Source organism: Solea solea, chromosome 2 (genome assembly GCF_958295425.1).
Source record: "Solea solea chromosome 2, fSolSol10.1, whole genome shotgun sequence".
Lineage (NCBI taxonomy): Eukaryota > Metazoa > Chordata > Actinopteri > Pleuronectiformes > Soleidae > Solea > Solea solea.
In genome coordinates this window covers 20,709,531-20,731,091 of record NC_081135.1, presented here as the reverse complement: position 1 = coordinate 20,731,091, position 21,561 = coordinate 20,709,531, and the positions used below count along the sequence as shown (strand labels likewise).

The window sequence follows — 21,561 nt, the reverse complement described above, 5'->3', positions numbered from 1 at the left end:
CAGGGGCTTCACCTGCATGATGGAGATTCTTCAAGAACGTAATACAGAGTCTTCTTAAACCCGAGTATCAAAGAACATGCTGAAAGGGCTCGCTGCGTTCCAAAAAGTTGAGATATTTTGATCTCTGTATGGCTGCTTTGTCCTCGTTTGTGGGCACATCTGATGAGTATCACGACTGAAAATAATGTAATTATGTAATTTAATTTGTTTTAATGTAATATGTAATGTAATTGTGCACACAAAAGTTGCTGCAGGTTAACGGCTCCTGTCTCAAGTAAAAGACAGATTTGGCCCCACAGCACACTGCAAAATAAATCCTGCCATTTGCTGGATCCCTGTTGGAACCCATCAAGCCAGCTGCACAGAATATGTGCAGTCTCATTTTTTAGAAATGTTTTTTTTTAAATACGATGAATTTTATCTTTCGTTAAAGTTACAACACATCTCTGGCTTCTACAACAATTAGTTTATCACTCTATTGGAACTATGCGTGTGTGTGTGTGTGTGTTTGTCCGTAAGGCTCAGGAGAACACTGTGTCTCATGATCGCCTCCTGAGTATCTCTCCGGCACATGGCTCTGAGAAAATACAAAAAGCCTCACTGTGTAAAGAGTGCAGACACAGAATGTGTGTGTGGCACGGACATAAAAGTGTCAGCAGCAACCATGTCTCTGGTTTATAATGCCATTACGCCTGTTTCGCACATAAATATTGATTAGCAAAATCATTTCACCTTTCTCAAGCAAACTGTGCACATTGAACAATAGCTGGGCAAACAGTGATGCTTCTGGATAAAGAAAATATCAATAATCCCGGAGGTGCTGCCTGTGGTTCAGACGTTAGAAATAGACTTTCAACAAATGTGCAGATTTTAATGGCAGATATAAAACAGAAGATTTGGGTCAGCACTCTCAACACTTATGTTGGAATCAGGTAATTAAACGTTATCTCAAGGCACTGAACATATGCTAAGAGTTTGACCTGTTTTTGTTTTTGTTTTTTTAGTATGTGACAACGCAGAGCTAAGAAATCAAATAAAGTTTAGAATGTTTGTGAGACAGAAGAGAATGTCCTTTTCCCCATCACAAGTTAGTGGATTTAGCAATTTGAGCAAATTTAGCTTCTACTTATTACTAATCTTTTTTTACTGACTCTTAAAAGGAGGCTATTTAGGATGTGACCACTTCGACAAAAATGAATATTCTGCCCTTCTCAGATTGTTCGACTGTATAATAATGCTTTACTTTTAGACTTTTAATAATATTTTGACCACTCTGATTTGTCTAGTTACCTCTTAAAAGGCCACATGAATCTGGGCTGATTTTCACAATGCCCACCACCCTTGGAGCTGGGTTGTGTTTGAACAAACAGATATATAAACAAGGACAACAGATCAACTGCAGCAAAAATCCATATTCAGTTGCACCTTGTCCACACTGGCTGTATCAAGGTTGTGAAATTGAATTCACCTTCAAATGAAACTGTGAGCTCCTATTCTGTCACCATGCAAAAATATTAAGCTGATTACATCTACTGTATGAAAGATAAAAAATTATGTCCTGGACAATTTCAGCATCATATTACAAGGGATTCAATAATACATCAAACATTCAAACCCCTTAAGGTCTTATTTGCTATTCTGTTATTGTTCAGCATTAAGAAAGCGTTTCATACACTCAGCCTCCTGCACAGGAACTTGAGAAGATGCTTTCTTCTTGTCAGTGTTCAAAGAGCATGTCTTCCATGAACTTTGAACATGTCTATGATCCTTTAGTGTCTCTCACAGGCATGTATGCGCTCCTCCTCTGACAGACGTCTCATAATCTCATAATGATCGGGCGTTTGTGTCTTTTCTGCACATGCGGTTTCATGAGGCTTCAAGAGACAGTCTGTAACACCAGAGATGAGCCTCAGAAACAGGATGAATGGAAAAAAGACTGAAGGAATGACACAATAACAGTACAGTATGTGCTCCGCTTATGCTGAATATCTGCCAAACACTGGATGGCCTTGTACTATCGCTCGTGTTCTACCCATTGTCACATAATGGATGTACAATAAGCATACACACTGTTACTGAGCAGGGATTCTATAACCCTCAATATCTTAGTAAATCACCTCATTTTGGCTGTGTTTACATCACAAGTGACTTATGTCTGATAGATCAGATATATCTGATGTGTGGCCGTGCAACATGAATGAGAATGGTCATATCGGAATCCATGTTTTTTTTTTTTTTAACTATACGCATGCGCTGAGCCTTGACGTCATCGAACTGCAGCAAAGTCAAACAGGGACGAGAGTTCCCTCCTCCAGTGAAATCTCACCCACGGGTCTCACAAATATGACTTTTTTTGTAGTTGTATAGTAGTTTGTATATGTAGTTTGTAGTATATATGTATATATATATATATATATATATATATATATATGTATATACATATATATATATGTGTGTGTATATGTATATCATATCCATATCTAACTTCCATATCAAATGGAAGTTAAGCAAGTTGAAATACGTCACAGCTTTAGCACGTTATACAAAACATACAAGTGCTTGTGTCCTTACCGCTGCCAGTTTGTCAAAACGGGCAAAAAGTTCATTGAGGGTCATCACCAACTCCTGTGCCGTGCACTGGGAAGCCAGACTGGTGAAACCTTCGATGTCTGCAAATAGGATGCTGCAGACACAGAAACACAAGAGAGAAAATGAATTATTATTTTTTCGATTCAGAAATGATTAATCTATTCCCTCCCTCATAAATTCTATAATAATGCAGTCTCTATAAACATGCAGTCTCTATGATCACTTGATTGCTGTAGAAGTTTATGGAGAAAAATGTGTTAAATTGTGTTAAATAGTTTTCATTTATTGTGCTTAATAAACTCAGACAAGCGTTTCTGTTCTTTTCTGACGACCAATTACGCCGCACACTGTGACCCTTGTGTTGGTTTATTTGTTTGTTTTATTTGGTTCTTTTGCATAAAGTGAGTCAGAAACAGTTGACTGCTGGCCGACGTGGTGTTTATATGATGCAAAAATATAAATAAATCACCAGTGGGTGGGCTGAACCAAACACAGATGGCTGGGGATGGAGACAGACATGAGGGAACAGCAGTGCTGCTCGACAACGTTGTTCACAACAAAACACCACTCTCTATTCTCTCCCCGCAGCTCTCGCTCTCCCTCTGTCCCCCTTTTTGTGTGTAATTAAGTGATTACAGGACAAGTGAGGACAAGTGATTGGGATTAGAGACGAGGAAAAGACGAAAGAAACAAATAACATAGACAGAAAACAGAGCAAAACCGAACAGAAGCATAAACACACAACATTTAAGCACAGAGAACTGTTACACAGGAACAGGGAGAAGTAGGTGTAGGTGAATAAATGAGTCTGGTCAAGATGTTCCCTGAAGCAAATAATGGAGGTGTGAGACCATTATTGAACAAGTCTAAATGTAATATAATGGCTGTAATCTATGTTCAAAAGTACTCAATATGGCATTTGTTCTCATGAGTTCTCACTCGCCCCGCAAAAATGGCACTGAGAGACTGCAAGAGTGTGCGAGCATATGAAAGAGAGATGGAGAGAGATGTACTGCAACATTTGTGATTAACTTCTGAGAAGTCTTCCTCCTTCCCCCGAGAACGAGGTAAACTGATAGAGCAAAGGTCTTGTTATTGTCATTATTCTCCTAACGCTGACAAACCAACAGGACAGATGTTCTCACTACACGGAATTTATTTCGCAGAAAGAAGCAAGGACATCGGAAGCTCAGCAACATCTGTGGGAAACTGTCACATCAGCCTCGTGCACAAGAACAAATACACCCCACAACCAAGCTTGTACTGTAGCTTGTACAGTATCAGGAATGGGAAGATAAACAGTTTCATTGTGCATCGCAATAAAAAGCACTCAGTATATATCATTAATATTTCACATTAGCAATATGACAATTTGCAAATATACACTATTATCTATTTTTAGGAGTCACATGGCAGGCCTGCATTGTTCACTCTTTCCACGACCCCGTGGTTTATAATTATCTTATTAACCATTCTTGTTTTTTTACTTGTACTCTATCTGGGTTGTTTCTTTACAAAATGTAAGGTTTATTCAGTGTGATTTATTCTCCTTTTAAGAGTTGAAAGCATGTTTTTACAATTATTACAATACTAATAATAATCGTGGCATTACATTTTTATGTTTCTGTGATATTATGTCATAAAACAGATGATAGCAAATGAAGCACATCTATTTAGCAGACACTCTGTTGAGGATAATATTGAATGATAAAAAAAAATTATGATAATAGGTGACTTTTAATCAAAGATTTCAAACTTGTCTTCGTACAAGCACTGAAGTGGTTTAAGGGTGCAACTCACTAATGTTGATTTATGAAAAAAGACAATCACTTGAATAGGCCACGCTTATCAGCCATTGAACATTTTCAATATTTTAGTTTAGTCACATGCTGATGTTTTTTCTGACAACCGATGTTTGAAACTTCATCATTTTGTTTATTTTGTACAACTAATAGTTCTGCTCCCATTTAGAATAGAGACACTATAGGGGATGGAGTAAACAATCTTCATCTCAATGACTTGAGATGAAAGGATCATCTTTATGCCTGTGTGTGTGTGTGTGTGTGTGTGTATATATATATATATATATATATACATATATATATGTATATATATATATATATATATACATATATATATATACATATATATACATATATACATGTATGTATATGTACTGTATATACATACACCATCTCTGCCCAACAATATATAAGTGTGTAGCTTGCTGCAGCTATTGTATTTATAGCTTTTGGTTATGAAAACCCATATTTTTGATTAGGGATAAATGTATTTACATTATCCATATCTATTTAAAGGCAGAGACAGAGATAAAGATCGAAAAAAACATGTTTCATACTGTATCTCTTAGTGTTCAGATTTGAGACGCTCTGACTCAAACATTTGAGTTAATGGGAGAACAAAGCTGCAATTACATGCAGAACGTCCCTTCCTCTGTCACTACCGTAGCCTCATGCTTCCCTTACAGCAAGCCAACGAAATATGTCCTGATCCTCGGCATTTCTGCCACCCAATTACGACAAAAGTACCCATTGGAGCGGGATTGATTATGCAAAGTCAGATTGCACCAGTTTCCTGCGTGGATTTCTGTCACAAACCCTCAAGAAGAAGAAAGACAAAGACAAATGTTTCACATGAATCTCACAGGGTAAGTGCCTGCTACACAGCCAAGAACAGAGCGTGTGGACAGGACACGCAGCAGTGTAACTTATGTTCCTGTATGTTCATGTAAATGTGTAAAAAGCTGTATTCTCAGTATGTTGCATTTACTTCATTGGAGTTTTCTTAGCATCCCGCACGTCAAAAGCACTAACATGTTCTAATGAACTTAGGCTTCCAGACTCCTAAATTTACTCAATTTGTTTCTTGAGATGAAAGGGATTAAGTGTCCCCACTGTGGGGTACACATTTCTGAGAATAATTGATTGCCTTCTGAGAACAGTTACATGGGAGGACGAGTGAAACCAGACACTTGAACAGCTTGTTTGAACGCAGGAACAGGTCTAGGACTCTGGTTAGAAGCAATGATGGCTGACGGGGGAGGCAAATGAGGAGAGGAAAGATGGATGGATGTCTTCAAAACCTCTTTGTATCCCAATTAAAATTAAACTAGAGAAAACACTCAGAGAGCACAAACCCTCCACAAAGCATGCACAGTTTCATATGTGGATCACCAATTAAACGTATCACTCAAAATTCATGCTTTATTTTTTTACTTTTCCAGTTATGATGCTCACAGACAGACAAATAGACACATGCTGACAAACTGAGTTTGATAACATTTATTGTATTACTTCCAAATGACACACATTGAAGTTGTGCCTCCTCACAATTAAATCGTGTTTTTAGATGTTGCAAATTTACTTGCTCTGCTTCATTACCTTTATCATCATCATCATTAGGGTAAAATGACAGGGCTGTTTAAAAAAACAGCCTTGTAAGGAGTTGTCTTAAAACACCCATGTGTATTATAAAACACTACCTAGTTCCACGGTCCCATACACAATCACTGGCGTAAAATGCTGGGAAACATGAAAACAAGCTTCAGTTGATCAAAATTGAGCCGATCTAGTCAGCGAAGAAGTTGAACCCTTTGCATGGACTGACGTTAAACATTCACTGTGCAGAGGAAACATCACATTCTGTAGATTGCCTTTGCAAATTTGAGCTTTAACCTGTTTCAGTGTGGGGTCCAGGCAGAGAGGAACAGAACATCTAATAAATAAAGACATTATGATTCAAGGTCATTTCCTTATGGAGTCATAGTCCCTCCTCACAGCCTGACGTCATACCAGTGTTTAAGTACAAAAGAAACAGCGTGAGAGAGTATGACAAAGGGACCTGGGGGTCTTTAAGTCCAGTTTAATGGTTACCAAAGTGATGAGTCACTTGTTAATACGCTGCATTAAGAGGAAGTGGCAGTGATTGCAGAGGAGATCCTAGACTAAAAGAAGACAAATGACGCACATTTTGTTAATATGACATAAAGCTGCACTAAAAGGGTGGACCTGGTGTCAAGTTACTTGGTCTTGAGTCCATTTGTGAAGATTCAAAAGAAATAATGTAACCAATGTGACAACAACACTGATATGAAAGGGTTTACACACATACACACACACACACACACACACCTACACACACACACATGCACACTAAGTTCTGAGAGAACGATAAAAGCCTTGGAGATAAAATTGTGACTCTGTTCAGTCTCAGATCAGTTTACAGTTTGGGACAAACGGAGCCTTTAGTAATTATTTCAATTGTAACATAAGAACAAGAGGTTGTAGAAAGTATTTTTTTTTTTTTTTTTGGAAGCCCATGGCAAATTAGGTGGTATATTTTATTGATTTATTATAATTTTTTTAAATGATATCAACTAAATAAAAAAAATAGCTGCAAAGACATTAAAACAAACACTCAAATATTAAGGGCAGTAATTAAAATTAAAACGCAATTATGGCACCACTCTCTGTCTCTCTCCATCCATTTGGCATGTACAACTTACATGTACATGCTTTTTCTACCTAAGAGCATTTCACGCACTCTTCCTGCAGATCACTGAGAGTTCAGTAAGTTCAGTGTGTCTTTCATGCAACATCTAGATGTACTTGATGTACAGTACAGGGTGCGTGTGAGCTCCATACAGAAAAGGTCAGCCAGTGCTTGTTGAAGTTTTTCATGAATGACTTTAACTTCAAACTGCTTTGCTCTATGCCCTCTTGCAGCCTCACAGTTTCACTGCCTTGACCAGCTGCAGAATATTTACATAAAACTATTTGGATGCAACAATGTTCAGTTTTTCTCAATTTTTTTAAGTTCATTAAATAAAATGTAATGTATACAACAAGATATTGAAGCTTTGTTAATTCAACATTATCTGGCCTTTACTTTATTACATGAAATAATGCTGGGCCAAAATGAACAGATACTCTCAAAAGGGAACACAGTACAAATGTGAGCCAAATAAATAAGCATGCTTCAAATTAAAGAAAAAAACCCTGGAGTGCAGATAACACTATTAAACAGACAGCATTTGCTGCAAATGCCTTCAAGTACAACTCCATAGAAGCAATTTTCTTTATTTCTTGCTTCGGGAGCCACTACTGCAAAATCTGTCCGGAATAAAATAACAGCTGAACCAAAACTGTCCTGACCCTGTGATCCCCTCTTGTCTGGCACTAAGACTGCCTTTTTATCTGCCCCTGCTGCTCAACTCTGTAGCTCAGCTGATGGCTCGCTAACCTTTGCCTGGAGAAAAAAAAAAAAAAGAGAAAGTCCTCAAACAGACCCTTGGTTTATCCTGTTAATCATAACCTCGATTAGACTTCTTTTGCTTTGTCTCTTACTTCATCTTTTTCATTCACTTCCATCTATAATTCATCAAATCCATATCTGCCTTTGTTTTCTTTTCTTTTTTTTGTAACCCTCTGTTTCTATGTGTGATATTTCTGCATTAAAAATTAGTAAAAAATGATGTTCTGTATTTTGATCTATAGTCAGTGAAGAAGTTAAACCTAATTGGTCGCTTTTTAACAATGTGCTTCACTCGTCTCTGCTACAACTTCAGGGGAAAACCTCCTATGAAACCTCAGCATGAGGAAGGAGGTATTGTGTACTGCTATTGCAGTGTGTTGTCTTTTGGATCACAACTACTCGTTTCCATTTCCTGGTCGTTCTGTAAATGGACAGTGGAACCAAATGCAATTCCCATGATCCCATCCTGCTTCCCGACAAAGATCCGTTTCTACTGTTTTGACTGAGAGACCCCAACTACACACTGTGCATTTAAACAAACTTGTTCTCCGCTGTTTTGTAGACAGTGTGTTTCCATACTGCACTCCATCTCTTCTGCTGAACAGAAGACATACTGTACATGTTTACAAGGGACGCTGCAAGGCTCCAGCTGATCTGACAGCTCACAGGGAACGTAAAAAATACACATAGCCAAAATCCCAGAAGTCCTGCTCAATGTCAACACTGCAGATAATCATGGAGGGGAAAACTAAGGCACGTTATTATCAGGTGAAGATATATCATGAATAGTTTTTCCTCAAGCACGGAGGCAAACCAACAGATTTAGTCGTACTGACTCTGAGCCAATGTGCAGGACTGTATTCATAACAAATGTACATGTGGCCAGTTTATGGGATGCTAACAGATTCTTCATGCAGAGGCGTTGTAGCCGGGTATAGGCAAATTAGGCAAGGCCTCCCCCAGAACAGCCAAGAGCATTAGTCCACAGTAAGGGTAAATTTGTGAAAGCCCACTTGAATTATACAGTAAGAGATGAATATGGACAGGAAACTCCCTTGTTTGGCCCCATACCTGACTGCGTTAGGTTGGTCTGATGTTGCTTTTGGGTCTCTTTTACCCTTAGGCCCCATTAGTTTCTTGAAGTGCCACTGCCTTCACATTGGGGATGCATAGTAAACCTCACCTAATGTGTAATATTCCATTTATCTTGTTAAATTCCCGGGAGAACAAGCCATTTTCTTCTCTGCCTGCTTCATTTTTGACAGCGATGCAAATTATTGCATCATTTCCTGGTGCAACACTAAGATGAGGACAAATTTTCCACTTAGCAATTAGCCTAGCCGATAGTAAACAGAAACAAATGTTAGATTGTTGAACATTAAATTGATTCATTTTGTTTCCAGGGTGTCGGAAACATCACAATCCATACACAGGTGACGCAACTGGTAAATGGGAATTGTGCTAACCACTTTTTTTGCAGGTTTCATTGGAGTTAAGAAATTCCAGGTGTACTCACTAATTTCAGTGTTGAAGAGGCTTAAGTTTCTTTCTCTGCATGCATGTGTGTCGTCTGTGTACCAAGGACAGATTCTCAGGTAAGAACTGCATGGTTCTGGCTTCCATCAGCAGGACGGCCGTATGTAACACTCACACAAACATGATGCACTGCATTACATGTGGGTTTGCTGTACAATTAGAATTTTTGTCCTCCTTCAGTTAAAAGATGGAGAACAAGTTCATCTAATTTATGCGACCTTCTTTCCACGCCTGTCTCTTCAGGGTGCAGCTACAACCAGAGCATTCTGTTTCATCATTTTTCTCGGAACATACAACCCAAAGCCTTCTTTGATAATTACACCTTAGTCAGAATTATGATGCCAATCTCTCAAAAAAAAGTGGAAGGGAGACTTTTACCTTTGAGGCACAACCAAATGTATAATTTATACCTATAGTTGACTAGATTCAACTTTGTATTTGCTGTTTTTGTTGTGGAGACAGAACTGCAAAGGGAGTCTCAAGCTACGGTTTAAGTCACAATTTGGCTTTATGACTACCTAAATTTGATTTTTTTTCCCCTGAGAGTGCAGGACTTCTCAGTGAACACAAAGATGGCTGGAACATACATAACTAATGCAGCAACAAGCTGCAGCAGTCCTCGGGTGACACCCTCTCCATCGGGCACCTTCCTCTGTTTTCCCTCTCACTCTTTAGTTGTAGCAGCAGGAGCTGTCACCTCCCTTCCTGTTGTTACTCAGACTCTCAGCAGATCCCCAATTACCAAATGCCACTGCCTGCTCCCTGACAGACCAATTCGCACATGGTTAGCTAGCCATTAACCACACAGAAATTAGACAAGCTTCGTGGACACTGCTTCTGTGTTGCTCCTCAGTGACTCGCATAAAACCCTATGATAGAGCTTTAAGGATGGTGGGATAACTGCACACAGGTGAAACTCACAGCGGCCATGTCATACTTTGGGAACAAGACAAAGAAATAAATTCAACTGAAACATGACACAAGCGAGGGTACAAGTCAACAAACTACAAAATAAGACAGCAATAAATCCAAAACCGAGGACAAAACAGGCTCAAGAAAGTCAATGATAACTAATGTGACGTCAAATAAAAAGTGACGAGAGGTTAGGGTCAACAAAGAACAAACTCTTTTCTTCTATTCTTTGTCTTTTGGTTAGAGTTAGATGAGTGATCTCAGTTTAAGCTTGACAGCTGCATATCCACATCCTCTTTTAACCAACATGACATTCTTGGTATTTGCCTCTTAATTGCAGACAACACAAACTCATTGCTCATTCACAAGTTCTCATGTGGCCCAGTACACATTGGTTGACATCAATAACGTCTGACACAGAGGGTTTTTTTCTTACATAATTTGTGAAATCTGGCATCCACGCTTGTGCAATGTTTTGAATCCCACTAACCGTTTTAAAGGTTTCCTTTAAACTTAAGCAACTTCATTCCTGTTAAGGATTGCCTTAGCAGAGAGATAAAAAAAGATTTGTGTATGTGACCTGATGCTTCAACCCGTGAAGATTAAGAAAAGACACATCAAAGTGATTCAGGGTTTCAATGGCATCGATTGTCTTAAGGTGCCTGGGCTACCACCTGATTTTGACAGCTACAGGCCATAAACATCTTACTCCACAGCTTGATACCAAGGCTTGCCACACACACACACACACACACACACACACACACACACACACACACACACACACACACACAGATATAACAAATATAAAAATCAGTTACTCATTATCACCCTAACTGCACCACAAGGTGGTGCCAAACCTGGCCACAGCTTTCAACGCTGAGTGAGTGATACTGTATTTAATGAGCTACAATATAATGAGATGTCTTTAATGAGCAATGTAGTCACTTAAAAGAGCAAACCCACATAATACATCCTCGAGTGAGTTAAACAGACTTAACGCGGCATCACTGGAAATGTTAGGATCCAGGACAAAAGACAAGGCAATGAACCAACGCTGGTGACAAGCAAAGCATCAACAAAGACGAGGTCAATCATCAACCAGGCACCGGTGGATGATCAGAGAAAGATCAAGCAGTCTTTCACGTGAGGCACGAGAGACCATGTTTAAACAGAGTCTGGAGTCATAATCTCCTCTCTCTCTATATATATACTACCTTTTATCACATGACAGGAATTCCATAGGAACTGGGAAGCGATATTAAGAGCAAGATGTCAGTGGTGCATTAACACTACTCGAGTGTCTATTTGTTCAATCCCCCACCACAGCAGCTTGGCCGCTGTTGCAGAATTAGAAGAGCGGACAACGGTCAGACGCTGTCTTCAGCAGGCTAAATGACACCAGAATGGTACTCAATCAAAGTAGCTTTGTTCATAAAGGTGTATAATCACCGGTCACTTTATTAGGTACACCTGTTCAACCGCTTGTTAACACAGATAACCTATCAGCCAATCACATGGTCACAGTCAATGCATTTAGGCATGTAGACATGATCAAGATAACTAGCTTAAGTTCAAATCGAACAGAATGGGGAAGAAAGGTGATTTAACTCACTTTGAACATGTTAGAGTTGTTGGTGCAAAACAGCCTGGTCCAAGTTCAGAAAATGCTGATCTTGTGGAATTTTTCAAGCACATCCATCTCTTTCAGACAACCCGTCTCAAGCGGTCTTTTTAGACCGTTCTTTTAAGCGAACGGTCTGAAAAATATGTCCAGTGAGCTGCTGTTCTCTGGGCCAAAATGCCTTGTGGATGCTAGAGGTCAGATGAGAAAGGCTAGACTGGTTTGAGATGATAGAAGTTACTCAAAACAACCACGATGTATGCAAAAACCATCTATGATTGTCAAACATTAAAGCAGATAAGATACCGCAGCCAGAGACCACACCGGGTGTCACTGATGCCAGTTTATTAGGTGTCCTGTGTACCTCATAAAGTGGCCAGTGACAGTATACTGACCAAAAACCTTTAAAATAATAATAGTTATGCCCAAAATCATACTGTAAAAGTAGAATTACAATTATATTAGAGAATGCAATGTGGGGGGGTTTTGACAATAAGGTCTTAAACATCAAGAACACCTTCTCCAAGTGGTGTGTTCATTACTAGATAAAGTAATGGATATGACACAGTGAAGGGTCAATTATAATTAAAACAATTATGTTTTGGTGGTTAAAATTATATCTTTTTTCCTAAAACTATAACGAGATAATAGAAGAGTTGGCAAAAGCCACTGGATCAGCAATGTCTACACGGCGTTGCTTTGTGAAGGTGGAACATCATCCTTTAACACTAACCATGTACCAGACTATATTTTATATATGTATTCTTGATCATTGGCTTTATAAATACCATGCAGCTAGTTGACATGGCAACGCCTCACTTCTCCCCCCTCCTCTGCCTCTGTCTGTGGGTGGGCTGAACCATTCAGGATTAACCTGGATTAAATCATTTAGTTTGCATATCTGTTGCACCTGAATCATTTCTCTCACACTCATATGCTTTATTCCTAGTGGGCTACAACAAAGGTGTGTTGGTGAGAGTTCCAACTACTCTAATGGCCTAAAGTTCTCAAATGCAGCCTCATAAAAGAAATTACCACCAAGCATTATATTTCAGAGCATTAACTGTAGGAACCATTACACGGTTTGCATCTGAATGTGTGTGGGTGTTTTGCATTTTTGAGAGGCAACACATATGCTAAAATGTTTTGTTGAGTGTGGAGATGTTAAAAAAAAAAAAAAAAAGGTGTTTTGTGCAACAGCAGCAGCAGCAGCAGCATCGTCATCATCCCACATCTTAGTCCCTGAGGCGGAGCAGCCCCTGATGTTACCTGACATTGTCATGCTTCTGGATGTAGATCTTGTGAAACATCATGTCCTCCTGCTTGGCGTTTATATCAGCTTTCATCTCCATGGCAACATGGCGGGGAAGCACTGAGAGCAGGAGACGTTCCTGCAGGAAAGCGTGGGGGGGGGAAATAAGTTCAATGTACAAGGATAAGTGAATTAAGAGGTGGAGGTTTTGGCTGTGAGGGAAGGCAGAGGCACTCAACATGCCTGAATATAGTAAGGTCAGCCCAAAATCTCCTCAGTGGAAAACCCTCCCTTTCAAAAGGAAATTCGGATTTCAACATGATCTGAGTCTTTTTGTCCAATTTAAGATGAGTTAAGCATAAAAGGATGACTAAATATGGAATTGCCCTTTGCACAGCAGCCATTCTGACATGTTTGAGCAGGAAAAGCACTAAGTCTTACTGTTGTACATGTTACATGTTATTTATGGCTCTGTTCGGTTCAGCGTGACATTGAGCCAGAATGCACCCTGAAACTGAAGAATCTCACTGGAACTCAGCCATCCTTCATTTGATCATTTATGCCTGTGATATTCCTAGTGTGACCTGTCAAAATGGCAGCTGTGCTAAGGGACTATTCAATCATATTTGATTTTTAATAAACCAATGGATTGTTTTGCCTCAAAGCTGCAGTCAAACTGGGGTGGAGTGGCTCAGTGGTTAAGACCGATGCCCTGTGTGCAAAACACTTCATGGTCGCAGGTTCAACTCCACCCCTGGCAGTTTGTACTCAATTCCCTTGTAAGTCGCTTTGGATAAAAGCGTCTGCTAAATGACATGTAATGTAATCAAACAAATAGATTTTTTTGAGCTGTTGAACTCACTTCAGAAACTTTTCATGGGCCTTCTACTTGAACCTCTTCACAGCCGCCTCACTTTACTAGTGCAATGTTGCTGATGCCTCCGTCTGCCTTGCCCTAAAATAGAACTACTTCCTGTGTGCAGTGCAGAATTGTCACTGGGTGACACAATATATACTATACCGAGTCATGATAGATAGATAGATAGATAGATACTTTATTCATCTCACAGAGAAATTCACATCTCACAGAGAAATTCATGTGAAGCTGATAGATTTAATCAGCATTGTGTGAACTCATTTGACAATGGTTTGAATGTAATGTTTATTTAAAACTTACAATTCTTTTAAATACAGCATGAGTGGGTGGGTTCTCCCTGTACATGTGTGGGTTTTCTCCCACAGTTAACTGTGCACTCTAAATTGACCATAGAGTCAAGAGTGTGTGATTAATGGTTGTTTGTCCAGAGTGTCACCCTTCTTGTGCTCTATGTCAGCTGGGATTGACAGCCCTGCGACCCTCGTGTGGAGGTTAAAGCTGTAGACAATAGATGGATGAGTGGGTGAACCCTGGTAGCTCAAATGGTAGATAACGTGCCACAAAACCAAACCTGATGATTATGCCGTCATCCCCCTCTCTCCTCTCTCTCTCTCTCTCTATCTATCCTTTCTCTCCCTATTGTCTCTATCTAATAGGACAGTACACATGACAACAACATCTTTTCTCTATACCAACAAGGAGCAGTGCTTTATTTGATTCAATCACCAAGGAGCTTTACTAGTCCGCTTTTACATCATCATCTCCTGTCACCATACATCTGTGCTCCCTCACCTGCTGCTGGTTTTCCCTCTGGGAGTGAAGGCGAGCTTGAATGCATTCCCTTGTCTCCTGGAAGGCCTGCCTCTGGGAGCCCTCGGCGGGGTAATGGGTGCACACTCCCACGATGTTGGTACAGGAGAAGATTAGCACGTTGGAAACTATCTGTGAAAAAAAAAAAAAAAAAAAAAACGACAAGAGAGGGAAAATCCATGTGAGCCAAAGGTCAAAGCTCTAGTAATGTTCAAACACTGCTGGAGGCATTTGTCACATGTCATTTCTCTTCCTCTATTCTTCCAGTTCTCCATCAACAACTAAAGCAGTTAGTTGTTTTTTTTCTGTCCTTTAAATCAGGACTTGCTGAAGAGGATTGTATGTTTTGTTCAACACCTGAACAAAAGTTTAGCTGTTTAAATAAGTCAGTGTTGATCATATTGTTATGTCACATAATAGAATCTTCTGTGATGAGTGATTTATTAATCAAATATTATTTATAACTATTTTATTTATTGATTTTGAGTTTTAATCTGTCAAATGAAATTTTTATCAAAGTTCCAGTGTGTAAGAATTAGACAATTAATAGTGAGACTGCAGACTGTAAAAAAAAAAGACACCACCTCTTCATCCTTCCCTTTACCAACCATGTCAGAAAACTATGGAAGCCTACTTATAAAATGTTTATTCTAATGCTTCAAAAACAAAATTATTTATTTAGAAACATACTTATTGCTAGTATATTGAATTTATGCCAATAAACCCTCTGAAATGTTACCCCCTGGACCTTCAAATGTGAATATGGTCTCTTTGCAATATGGCAGAAAACTTACTACCCCTTGGTTTGTGTACAAATAACATTTGAGAGAGTAATCATTTGGAAGGTTTGAAAAAACACTGACTCACATTATGCACCATTTTGTGCATTCAATGAACAAACAATGAATGGAAAAAAAATAATTGAGGAAATAATTTACTGATTAATTGATAATAAACATAATCATTAGTTGCAGCCCTACCCAGTGCATAAAAACTAGGGATGGCACAATACCACTTTTTCATGTCTGATACCAATAACTATGGAGCTGTTAAATACACATTTGTGCCATTTATGGCAATTAAAAGACATAATTCTCCAACTGTGTAATATTCTTTCTGAAGGATGCGATATATAGGATTTTTGTATTGTATCAGATTATAATTTTTATTTGTCCAATATTCAATCCAGTGATTTACCATACAGACCAGACCATACAGATATTGAGTATCGTATTGGCTCATCCCTAATAAAGACATTAACCCTTTAACACAGAGAGTATTGCAGACGACACGTTTGTGCAAGCACACTTTGCATCATCGTAATTACGCGACGCTTTGTGCTATTAGAAAAATGTCAACGGTTTCTGAAAGCTGAGAAGTTGCACGTCCAAGCCAACGTGTGGTCATTATGGTAATTCACTTGCCCTGTTGAAGGAAGCCAGTCGAATCAGCATCTTTGTCACCAGAGAGGAGAGAGTTAGAAAAACACCTGAACATAGTTTCCATTTTTGGCCTGTTTTTGCACATTGAGACAAAAACTCAAACAAATGTTATTTTACATATGTTTTATACTATTCAAATTTCAAATTTAACACACAAACTCTGGTGTTCATGTACAACTACAGTGTTTTTTCAAAACAAAACTTTCGTTAATACACTATTTTAACATGCAGTAAATTGTAAATAACTGCCTGATACTGAATGATATTTTGGAATTTCTGGCCCTTTTATGGTTAAAATAAGCAAAAAAATAAAGTCCAGACGGACATCTGGAGCGAGATGTAAAACATTACATTATAACAAATAATGTTTGCATTAAATAACATTTTCTGTGGATGAATTGTGTTGGTGCATGCTTGCATGTGTGCCCCACTAAAAGGTGACATAGAACCTGTCCACCCACCAAACACAATGCACGAGCGCTAAAAACAGTATAGGAAGCCAGTAGGAGGACAAGGCCAGCAGCCCCATTCTTTTCATGAAGCTATTTGACGGGATGAAACAGCCAGCTGAATCACATTCACATCACAGGCCGGAACGAACTACACGAACACTGCACATCTCTATTAAGTCGAAACCCCTCAGCTGTTCTCTGTGCAATAACTAAATACACTCAGAGGGAGAAGTGACTAGTGAAACACAAGCCTGGAAGTGAGGCACGACCAAGGAAAATTAAGAAGTGAGGTGAGAGACAGAAGGAAGGTGGGTAATTTAGAAAAGGTCGCTCTTTGTTATTTCTGCCTCTTATCACACTAACATACTGTCTGAGCTGAATGCTGATTCAATTAACCAGAAATCACATTGAGGTTGTACAATTTATATATATATATATATATATATATATATACATATGAGAAATCTATTTTATGTGATTACAAAAATTATGAATATTTGCTTGATTATTGTAACTTACCCACGCAGCTAAGTTAGCACTCTGGTTGGCTGAAACCAAATACTCTGTATTGTGGGTAGATTCGAATAAAGAAAGGAAATAGCTTCATGGAGAAGCTATTTATAGGAATTGGTTTCGAAGTGACAAAGAAAGTAAATGGTGAAGTTAATGTCCTTGCTTAAAAGGTCAAAGAGTTCAGAACTGTGCAGAAGCTTACGTTTAAATGTCTCAATATTTTGATAATAATGCATACATTTTATTATTAGAGCCAAAAGATATTAATTTGCTTTCCAATGTTTGACAAAAATGTGACATTTCATGCTGTAGTAAAAAAGAGAAAAAGCACAGGTGGCAGGAAGCTGCTATATGATGAAGCTCTGTGTTATTGTAAGGCTTCAAAAATGCTCTTGCCTGCTGGAAATCAGCTTCAAACTGTCTAAATTTGACATTTAAAGGTGGGTTTCTGCTACCTACAGTGGAGTGAGCCAGGAAACAGCGGCACATGGAGCTCCACCAAGGCCTCGTCACATACCGCCCCCACACTGCCATAGAAACGGCATCCATCAGAGAAACTCTTTCATCAGGTCAATACAAATATTCCCCAGCAGCAGGATTTTTCTATTAAAGGTCCAGTGTCTAAAAAAATGTGGCATACATACCACAAATAACTACATTTATGTTTGTCTGTTTGAGAGAACTGTTGTTTTCATTGCCACAGATCAAGCCCTTTATATTTACATCTGGAGTGGGTCTTCACTCCTGAGGCTGCCATGTTGGACCACCGTGTTTTTAACAGACAAAGTAAACATCTTTTCAGTTTTAGCTTCTGATGAGAACACCAAGGCTGTAGCCATACCACCACACCTGCTGGCCTTCAAAAAAACATGCCGATTACCTATGATGCAGATAATCTGATGTCGGAATTGTCTGTTTATAATCTGGTAATAATCTGTTTATTATGTGCCCAATAAGTGAACGGTACTTTTATGCCTTTGTGAATGTTAATCTGAGAAATTAAATAATGCATCCAATTAGTTGCGGACCAACAAAATTTACTTTTAGGCATGAAAGCACCTTTAAGGCACATTTCTACATTTACTGAAGATCAATGATCACTTTACCACAAACCAATGAATTTAACTGTATTATAGGATTTTTTTTATTATTATTGTTGTATTGTGAGTGGTTTTAGAGTTGTGTACAGGTTATAGTGGTTTTGTTGATCTACTCATTTATGTGTGTGGGCTTATGTTCGTGAAATGTAGCCTATAGGCCCTAGTTGCACACTGCTAAAAAGATTGATTCACAGAATGGTTCAGTACTTCCTGCATGACCGGACCACAGACTCCATCTGACACAGTCACGGTCGCGTTCGCAGCTTTCGGCAGTGTTGTCACTGAATACACAAGACTCCTCTTTCAGTGTTGAGGTTTTAGAAATTCCTTGCTAAATGTTGGAGATTAATATATGTTTCAGGAAGTCTTTTTATTTGATCTACAGTTCTGCATTGTTCAGTTGACTCATGAATCCAGTGAGGACACTCGCTGCCAATCAGTGGCCGTCAGTCTGACGACGACACGTATAGTATCGGCTCATCTATCGCTTATGGAAAAGCAAAAGTATTGATAACTGAAGACTACCAGAAGTTCTCCTTAGGATGGGAGAGGTGATAGATACAGTATTTAGTTGCAACATTCAACCTTTCCAGTACTTGTTGCTAAATCCTATGCACTGCACCTTTAAGACTGCTTACAAGAACTTATTTTGAAACATGCATGTGGGCTTTTCAACATGGAGCAAAAGTGAGAGTAGAAATAAAGGAGTAATTATCAAATACCCTTTGAGGAAACCTGCTAATGTCTATGATCATCTTTACTCATTTCTTTTCCAACTTAACATACATAATCAGGGCCAAACCTTTTCAGTAATTTCCCTTGGTGATTCGTGTATATTGTTTTGCTTACCTCACTCATGCTGACTCATTTTCATACAAATCAAAAGCTGCTGAGCCAAAGACAGTAACTTAAGCACTTAAGTAAGTCATTACATAGAAAAAAAAAATCCCCAAATGACTAAGTTCCTGCGACAGCAATGACGTTTCAAGTAAGCTGTTGTAGATAATATTGTGATGCACAAAGAAGCTGAATTCCCTCTGAGCTAAAAAAAAAAAAACGTGATGTAACATTCATGGCAATAAAAGCCATGCTCCCACAGGTATTTTACTCTTTACTCCATCTATTTCTGTTATCATCTGATTAATGGAGGCTCCTGCAGATACTGGCCCCAGTGAATAATTATCCGCAGGTGTCTCTGTAAGAGTAAAGAGCAGTCCTGTGATGTCAATTATTAATGAACCTGTTTAACACATGACCACGTACATTAATGCCGCTGATTTATGGGAAGTGTCAGAACATCAGCTGTGGAAAAGCCATCAAACTGTAATCGATGCATCATTTTACAGTAGCACAAGCTTTACTTACCTCAGACTTTAAACTTCCTTGGTTTGTTTTTCTACTAGTGTGCTTTCTTTTAGTTTCTTTTTACATTATAAAGTAAAGTAAATTAGATCTTGCCAGTTACCTGGAGGGAGATTGACTTCTCTCTCTGATGACATGTTGTTAGTGTACATCATGAGACGCAGATGTCATACAGTACATCACGATGGGAAACCCATTTGTGAAACTGGTTAGGGAAAATCCTTTCGTTCAGATTTTTTCAGCACGCCACAGTAGCTGTTTGAAAAATTGAGCCATGACATTTTCTGGAGGTTTCTAGAATTTGAAACAGGAACATTTCGCCAGTGCCCTTTGGTCCCCCACTTGCCAACTATTACTACTACTAAAAAGAAATCAGAAACTTGACAGGAAAAAACAACATTTGTGGACATTGTGACTGATTCGGACAAATTTAAGAAGATGGCCAGTGCGTGTTTGAAAGTGGTTGTAGAGTGGAGAGTGTCCCTCAGTATTACTGATACACACAGTGGTCACTTGATTTGGATCACTGAACCAAAAGGGATCAGGATAGATGTTGGAGGATAAAAAGGGCAGGTGCTGGCAGGACGAAACTAGGCCTACGTCTACTCTTTGCGAGCACTTTATTAGGTATACAAGAGACCTTATAATAACTGGTATGGACTTCTGCTGCTGTAGTGCATCTGCCTCATGGTTGCTCGATTTGAACTTCAGCAGGTTGTTTTGACCATCTCTACATACCTTACAGCATTGAATTGCTGCCATTTGATTGGCTGATTAGATATTTGCAAGAATGGGTGTACTTAATACAGTATATATATAATATGGCTGTGATTATTAAAGTAGGGAAAGCTTCTTTCAACAAAGGAAAATGTATGTGTTTGAGTATCGCAGTATCTTAAAAGGTGATAAATAATGGCCAACTGAAGCCAAAAGAAAAACAGAGCATGACATCAGGTGTCAATATTTACCCAGCAGTCTGTGTGTTATCCTCCTACATATCTTCCACACCTTTATTTTTCACCGATTGCACTCACCCATAAGGTGCAAAGCCTGTCCTCTATTCGCAAGCTCTCGCCATGCTTCTAACAGACTTTTCGTTTATACTTGTGCATCTTGCTTGTGAAGGACTGGCAGCCAACATGCAGCCCACACAAGCAACGGCAGCAGCAGTCACCAAACCAAACTCGACCACAGCAGCCTGTGCATGCAAGGCTCTGTGTTTCTCCATACACATACTTAAAACACTTTGAAGTGAGTTATTTGGCGACACCACCGGTGCTGCTGCAGGGCAAAGTAATATTTGTGTCATGAGGATGTATGGCATGAGATTTACAGATTTACCAAAAAAAAAAAGGCATTTCATTCATTCATACATGTCGTTACGATCTTAAGTTTCGAAGAAAAAATAGGTCTGCATAAGTGAATTTGATTACTTGTTGAACATTCCTGGGATTGTCAGTATTCAGGAAGTTCCCTGGAATTAAATTAATCACAATTTGTTTACTCCCAGACGGAGTTCTGTTTCCAAGTAACTTCATGAATCACATTATTAGTTTGAGGAGCATTACCATGTGGAGTTGAAATAAGTTGTTGACAAAAATGGACTGGTCCAGCTTGTAACAAGCGAAACACCATTTGTGAAAAGATTCCTCTGCCACTGTGAAAATATGAAAAAAATTAGATCAAATCGTGAACTGGGGCAACTTGCTAAATTTTGAAATGTAATTGTCTGCGATCACAAGATCACCAATTCCCAGAAAAACTGGATGGAAAACTTTATTTTCACTTCAAGTCTGTGTGAGAAATAAACAGCCCCTG

At 38.9% G+C, this 21,561-nt stretch overlaps 1 protein-coding gene across 1 annotated transcript in view; it reads right to left on the bottom strand.

Moving 5' to 3' along the window:
- The window catches only part of adcy5 (adenylate cyclase 5), an 84,817-nt gene that overhangs the window by 23,652 nt on the left and 39,604 nt on the right, over window positions 1–21,561 (bottom strand). The window contains exons 2-4 of the mRNA XM_058614783.1: window positions 14,857–15,006; window positions 13,205–13,326; window positions 2,572–2,683 (exon numbers count right to left, since the gene is read on the bottom strand). Of these exons, the coding sequence (XP_058470766.1) occupies window positions 2,572–2,683; window positions 13,205–13,326; window positions 14,857–15,006 (384 nt within the window). The remainder of the gene's footprint in view (window positions 1–2,571; window positions 2,684–13,204; window positions 13,327–14,856; window positions 15,007–21,561) is intronic.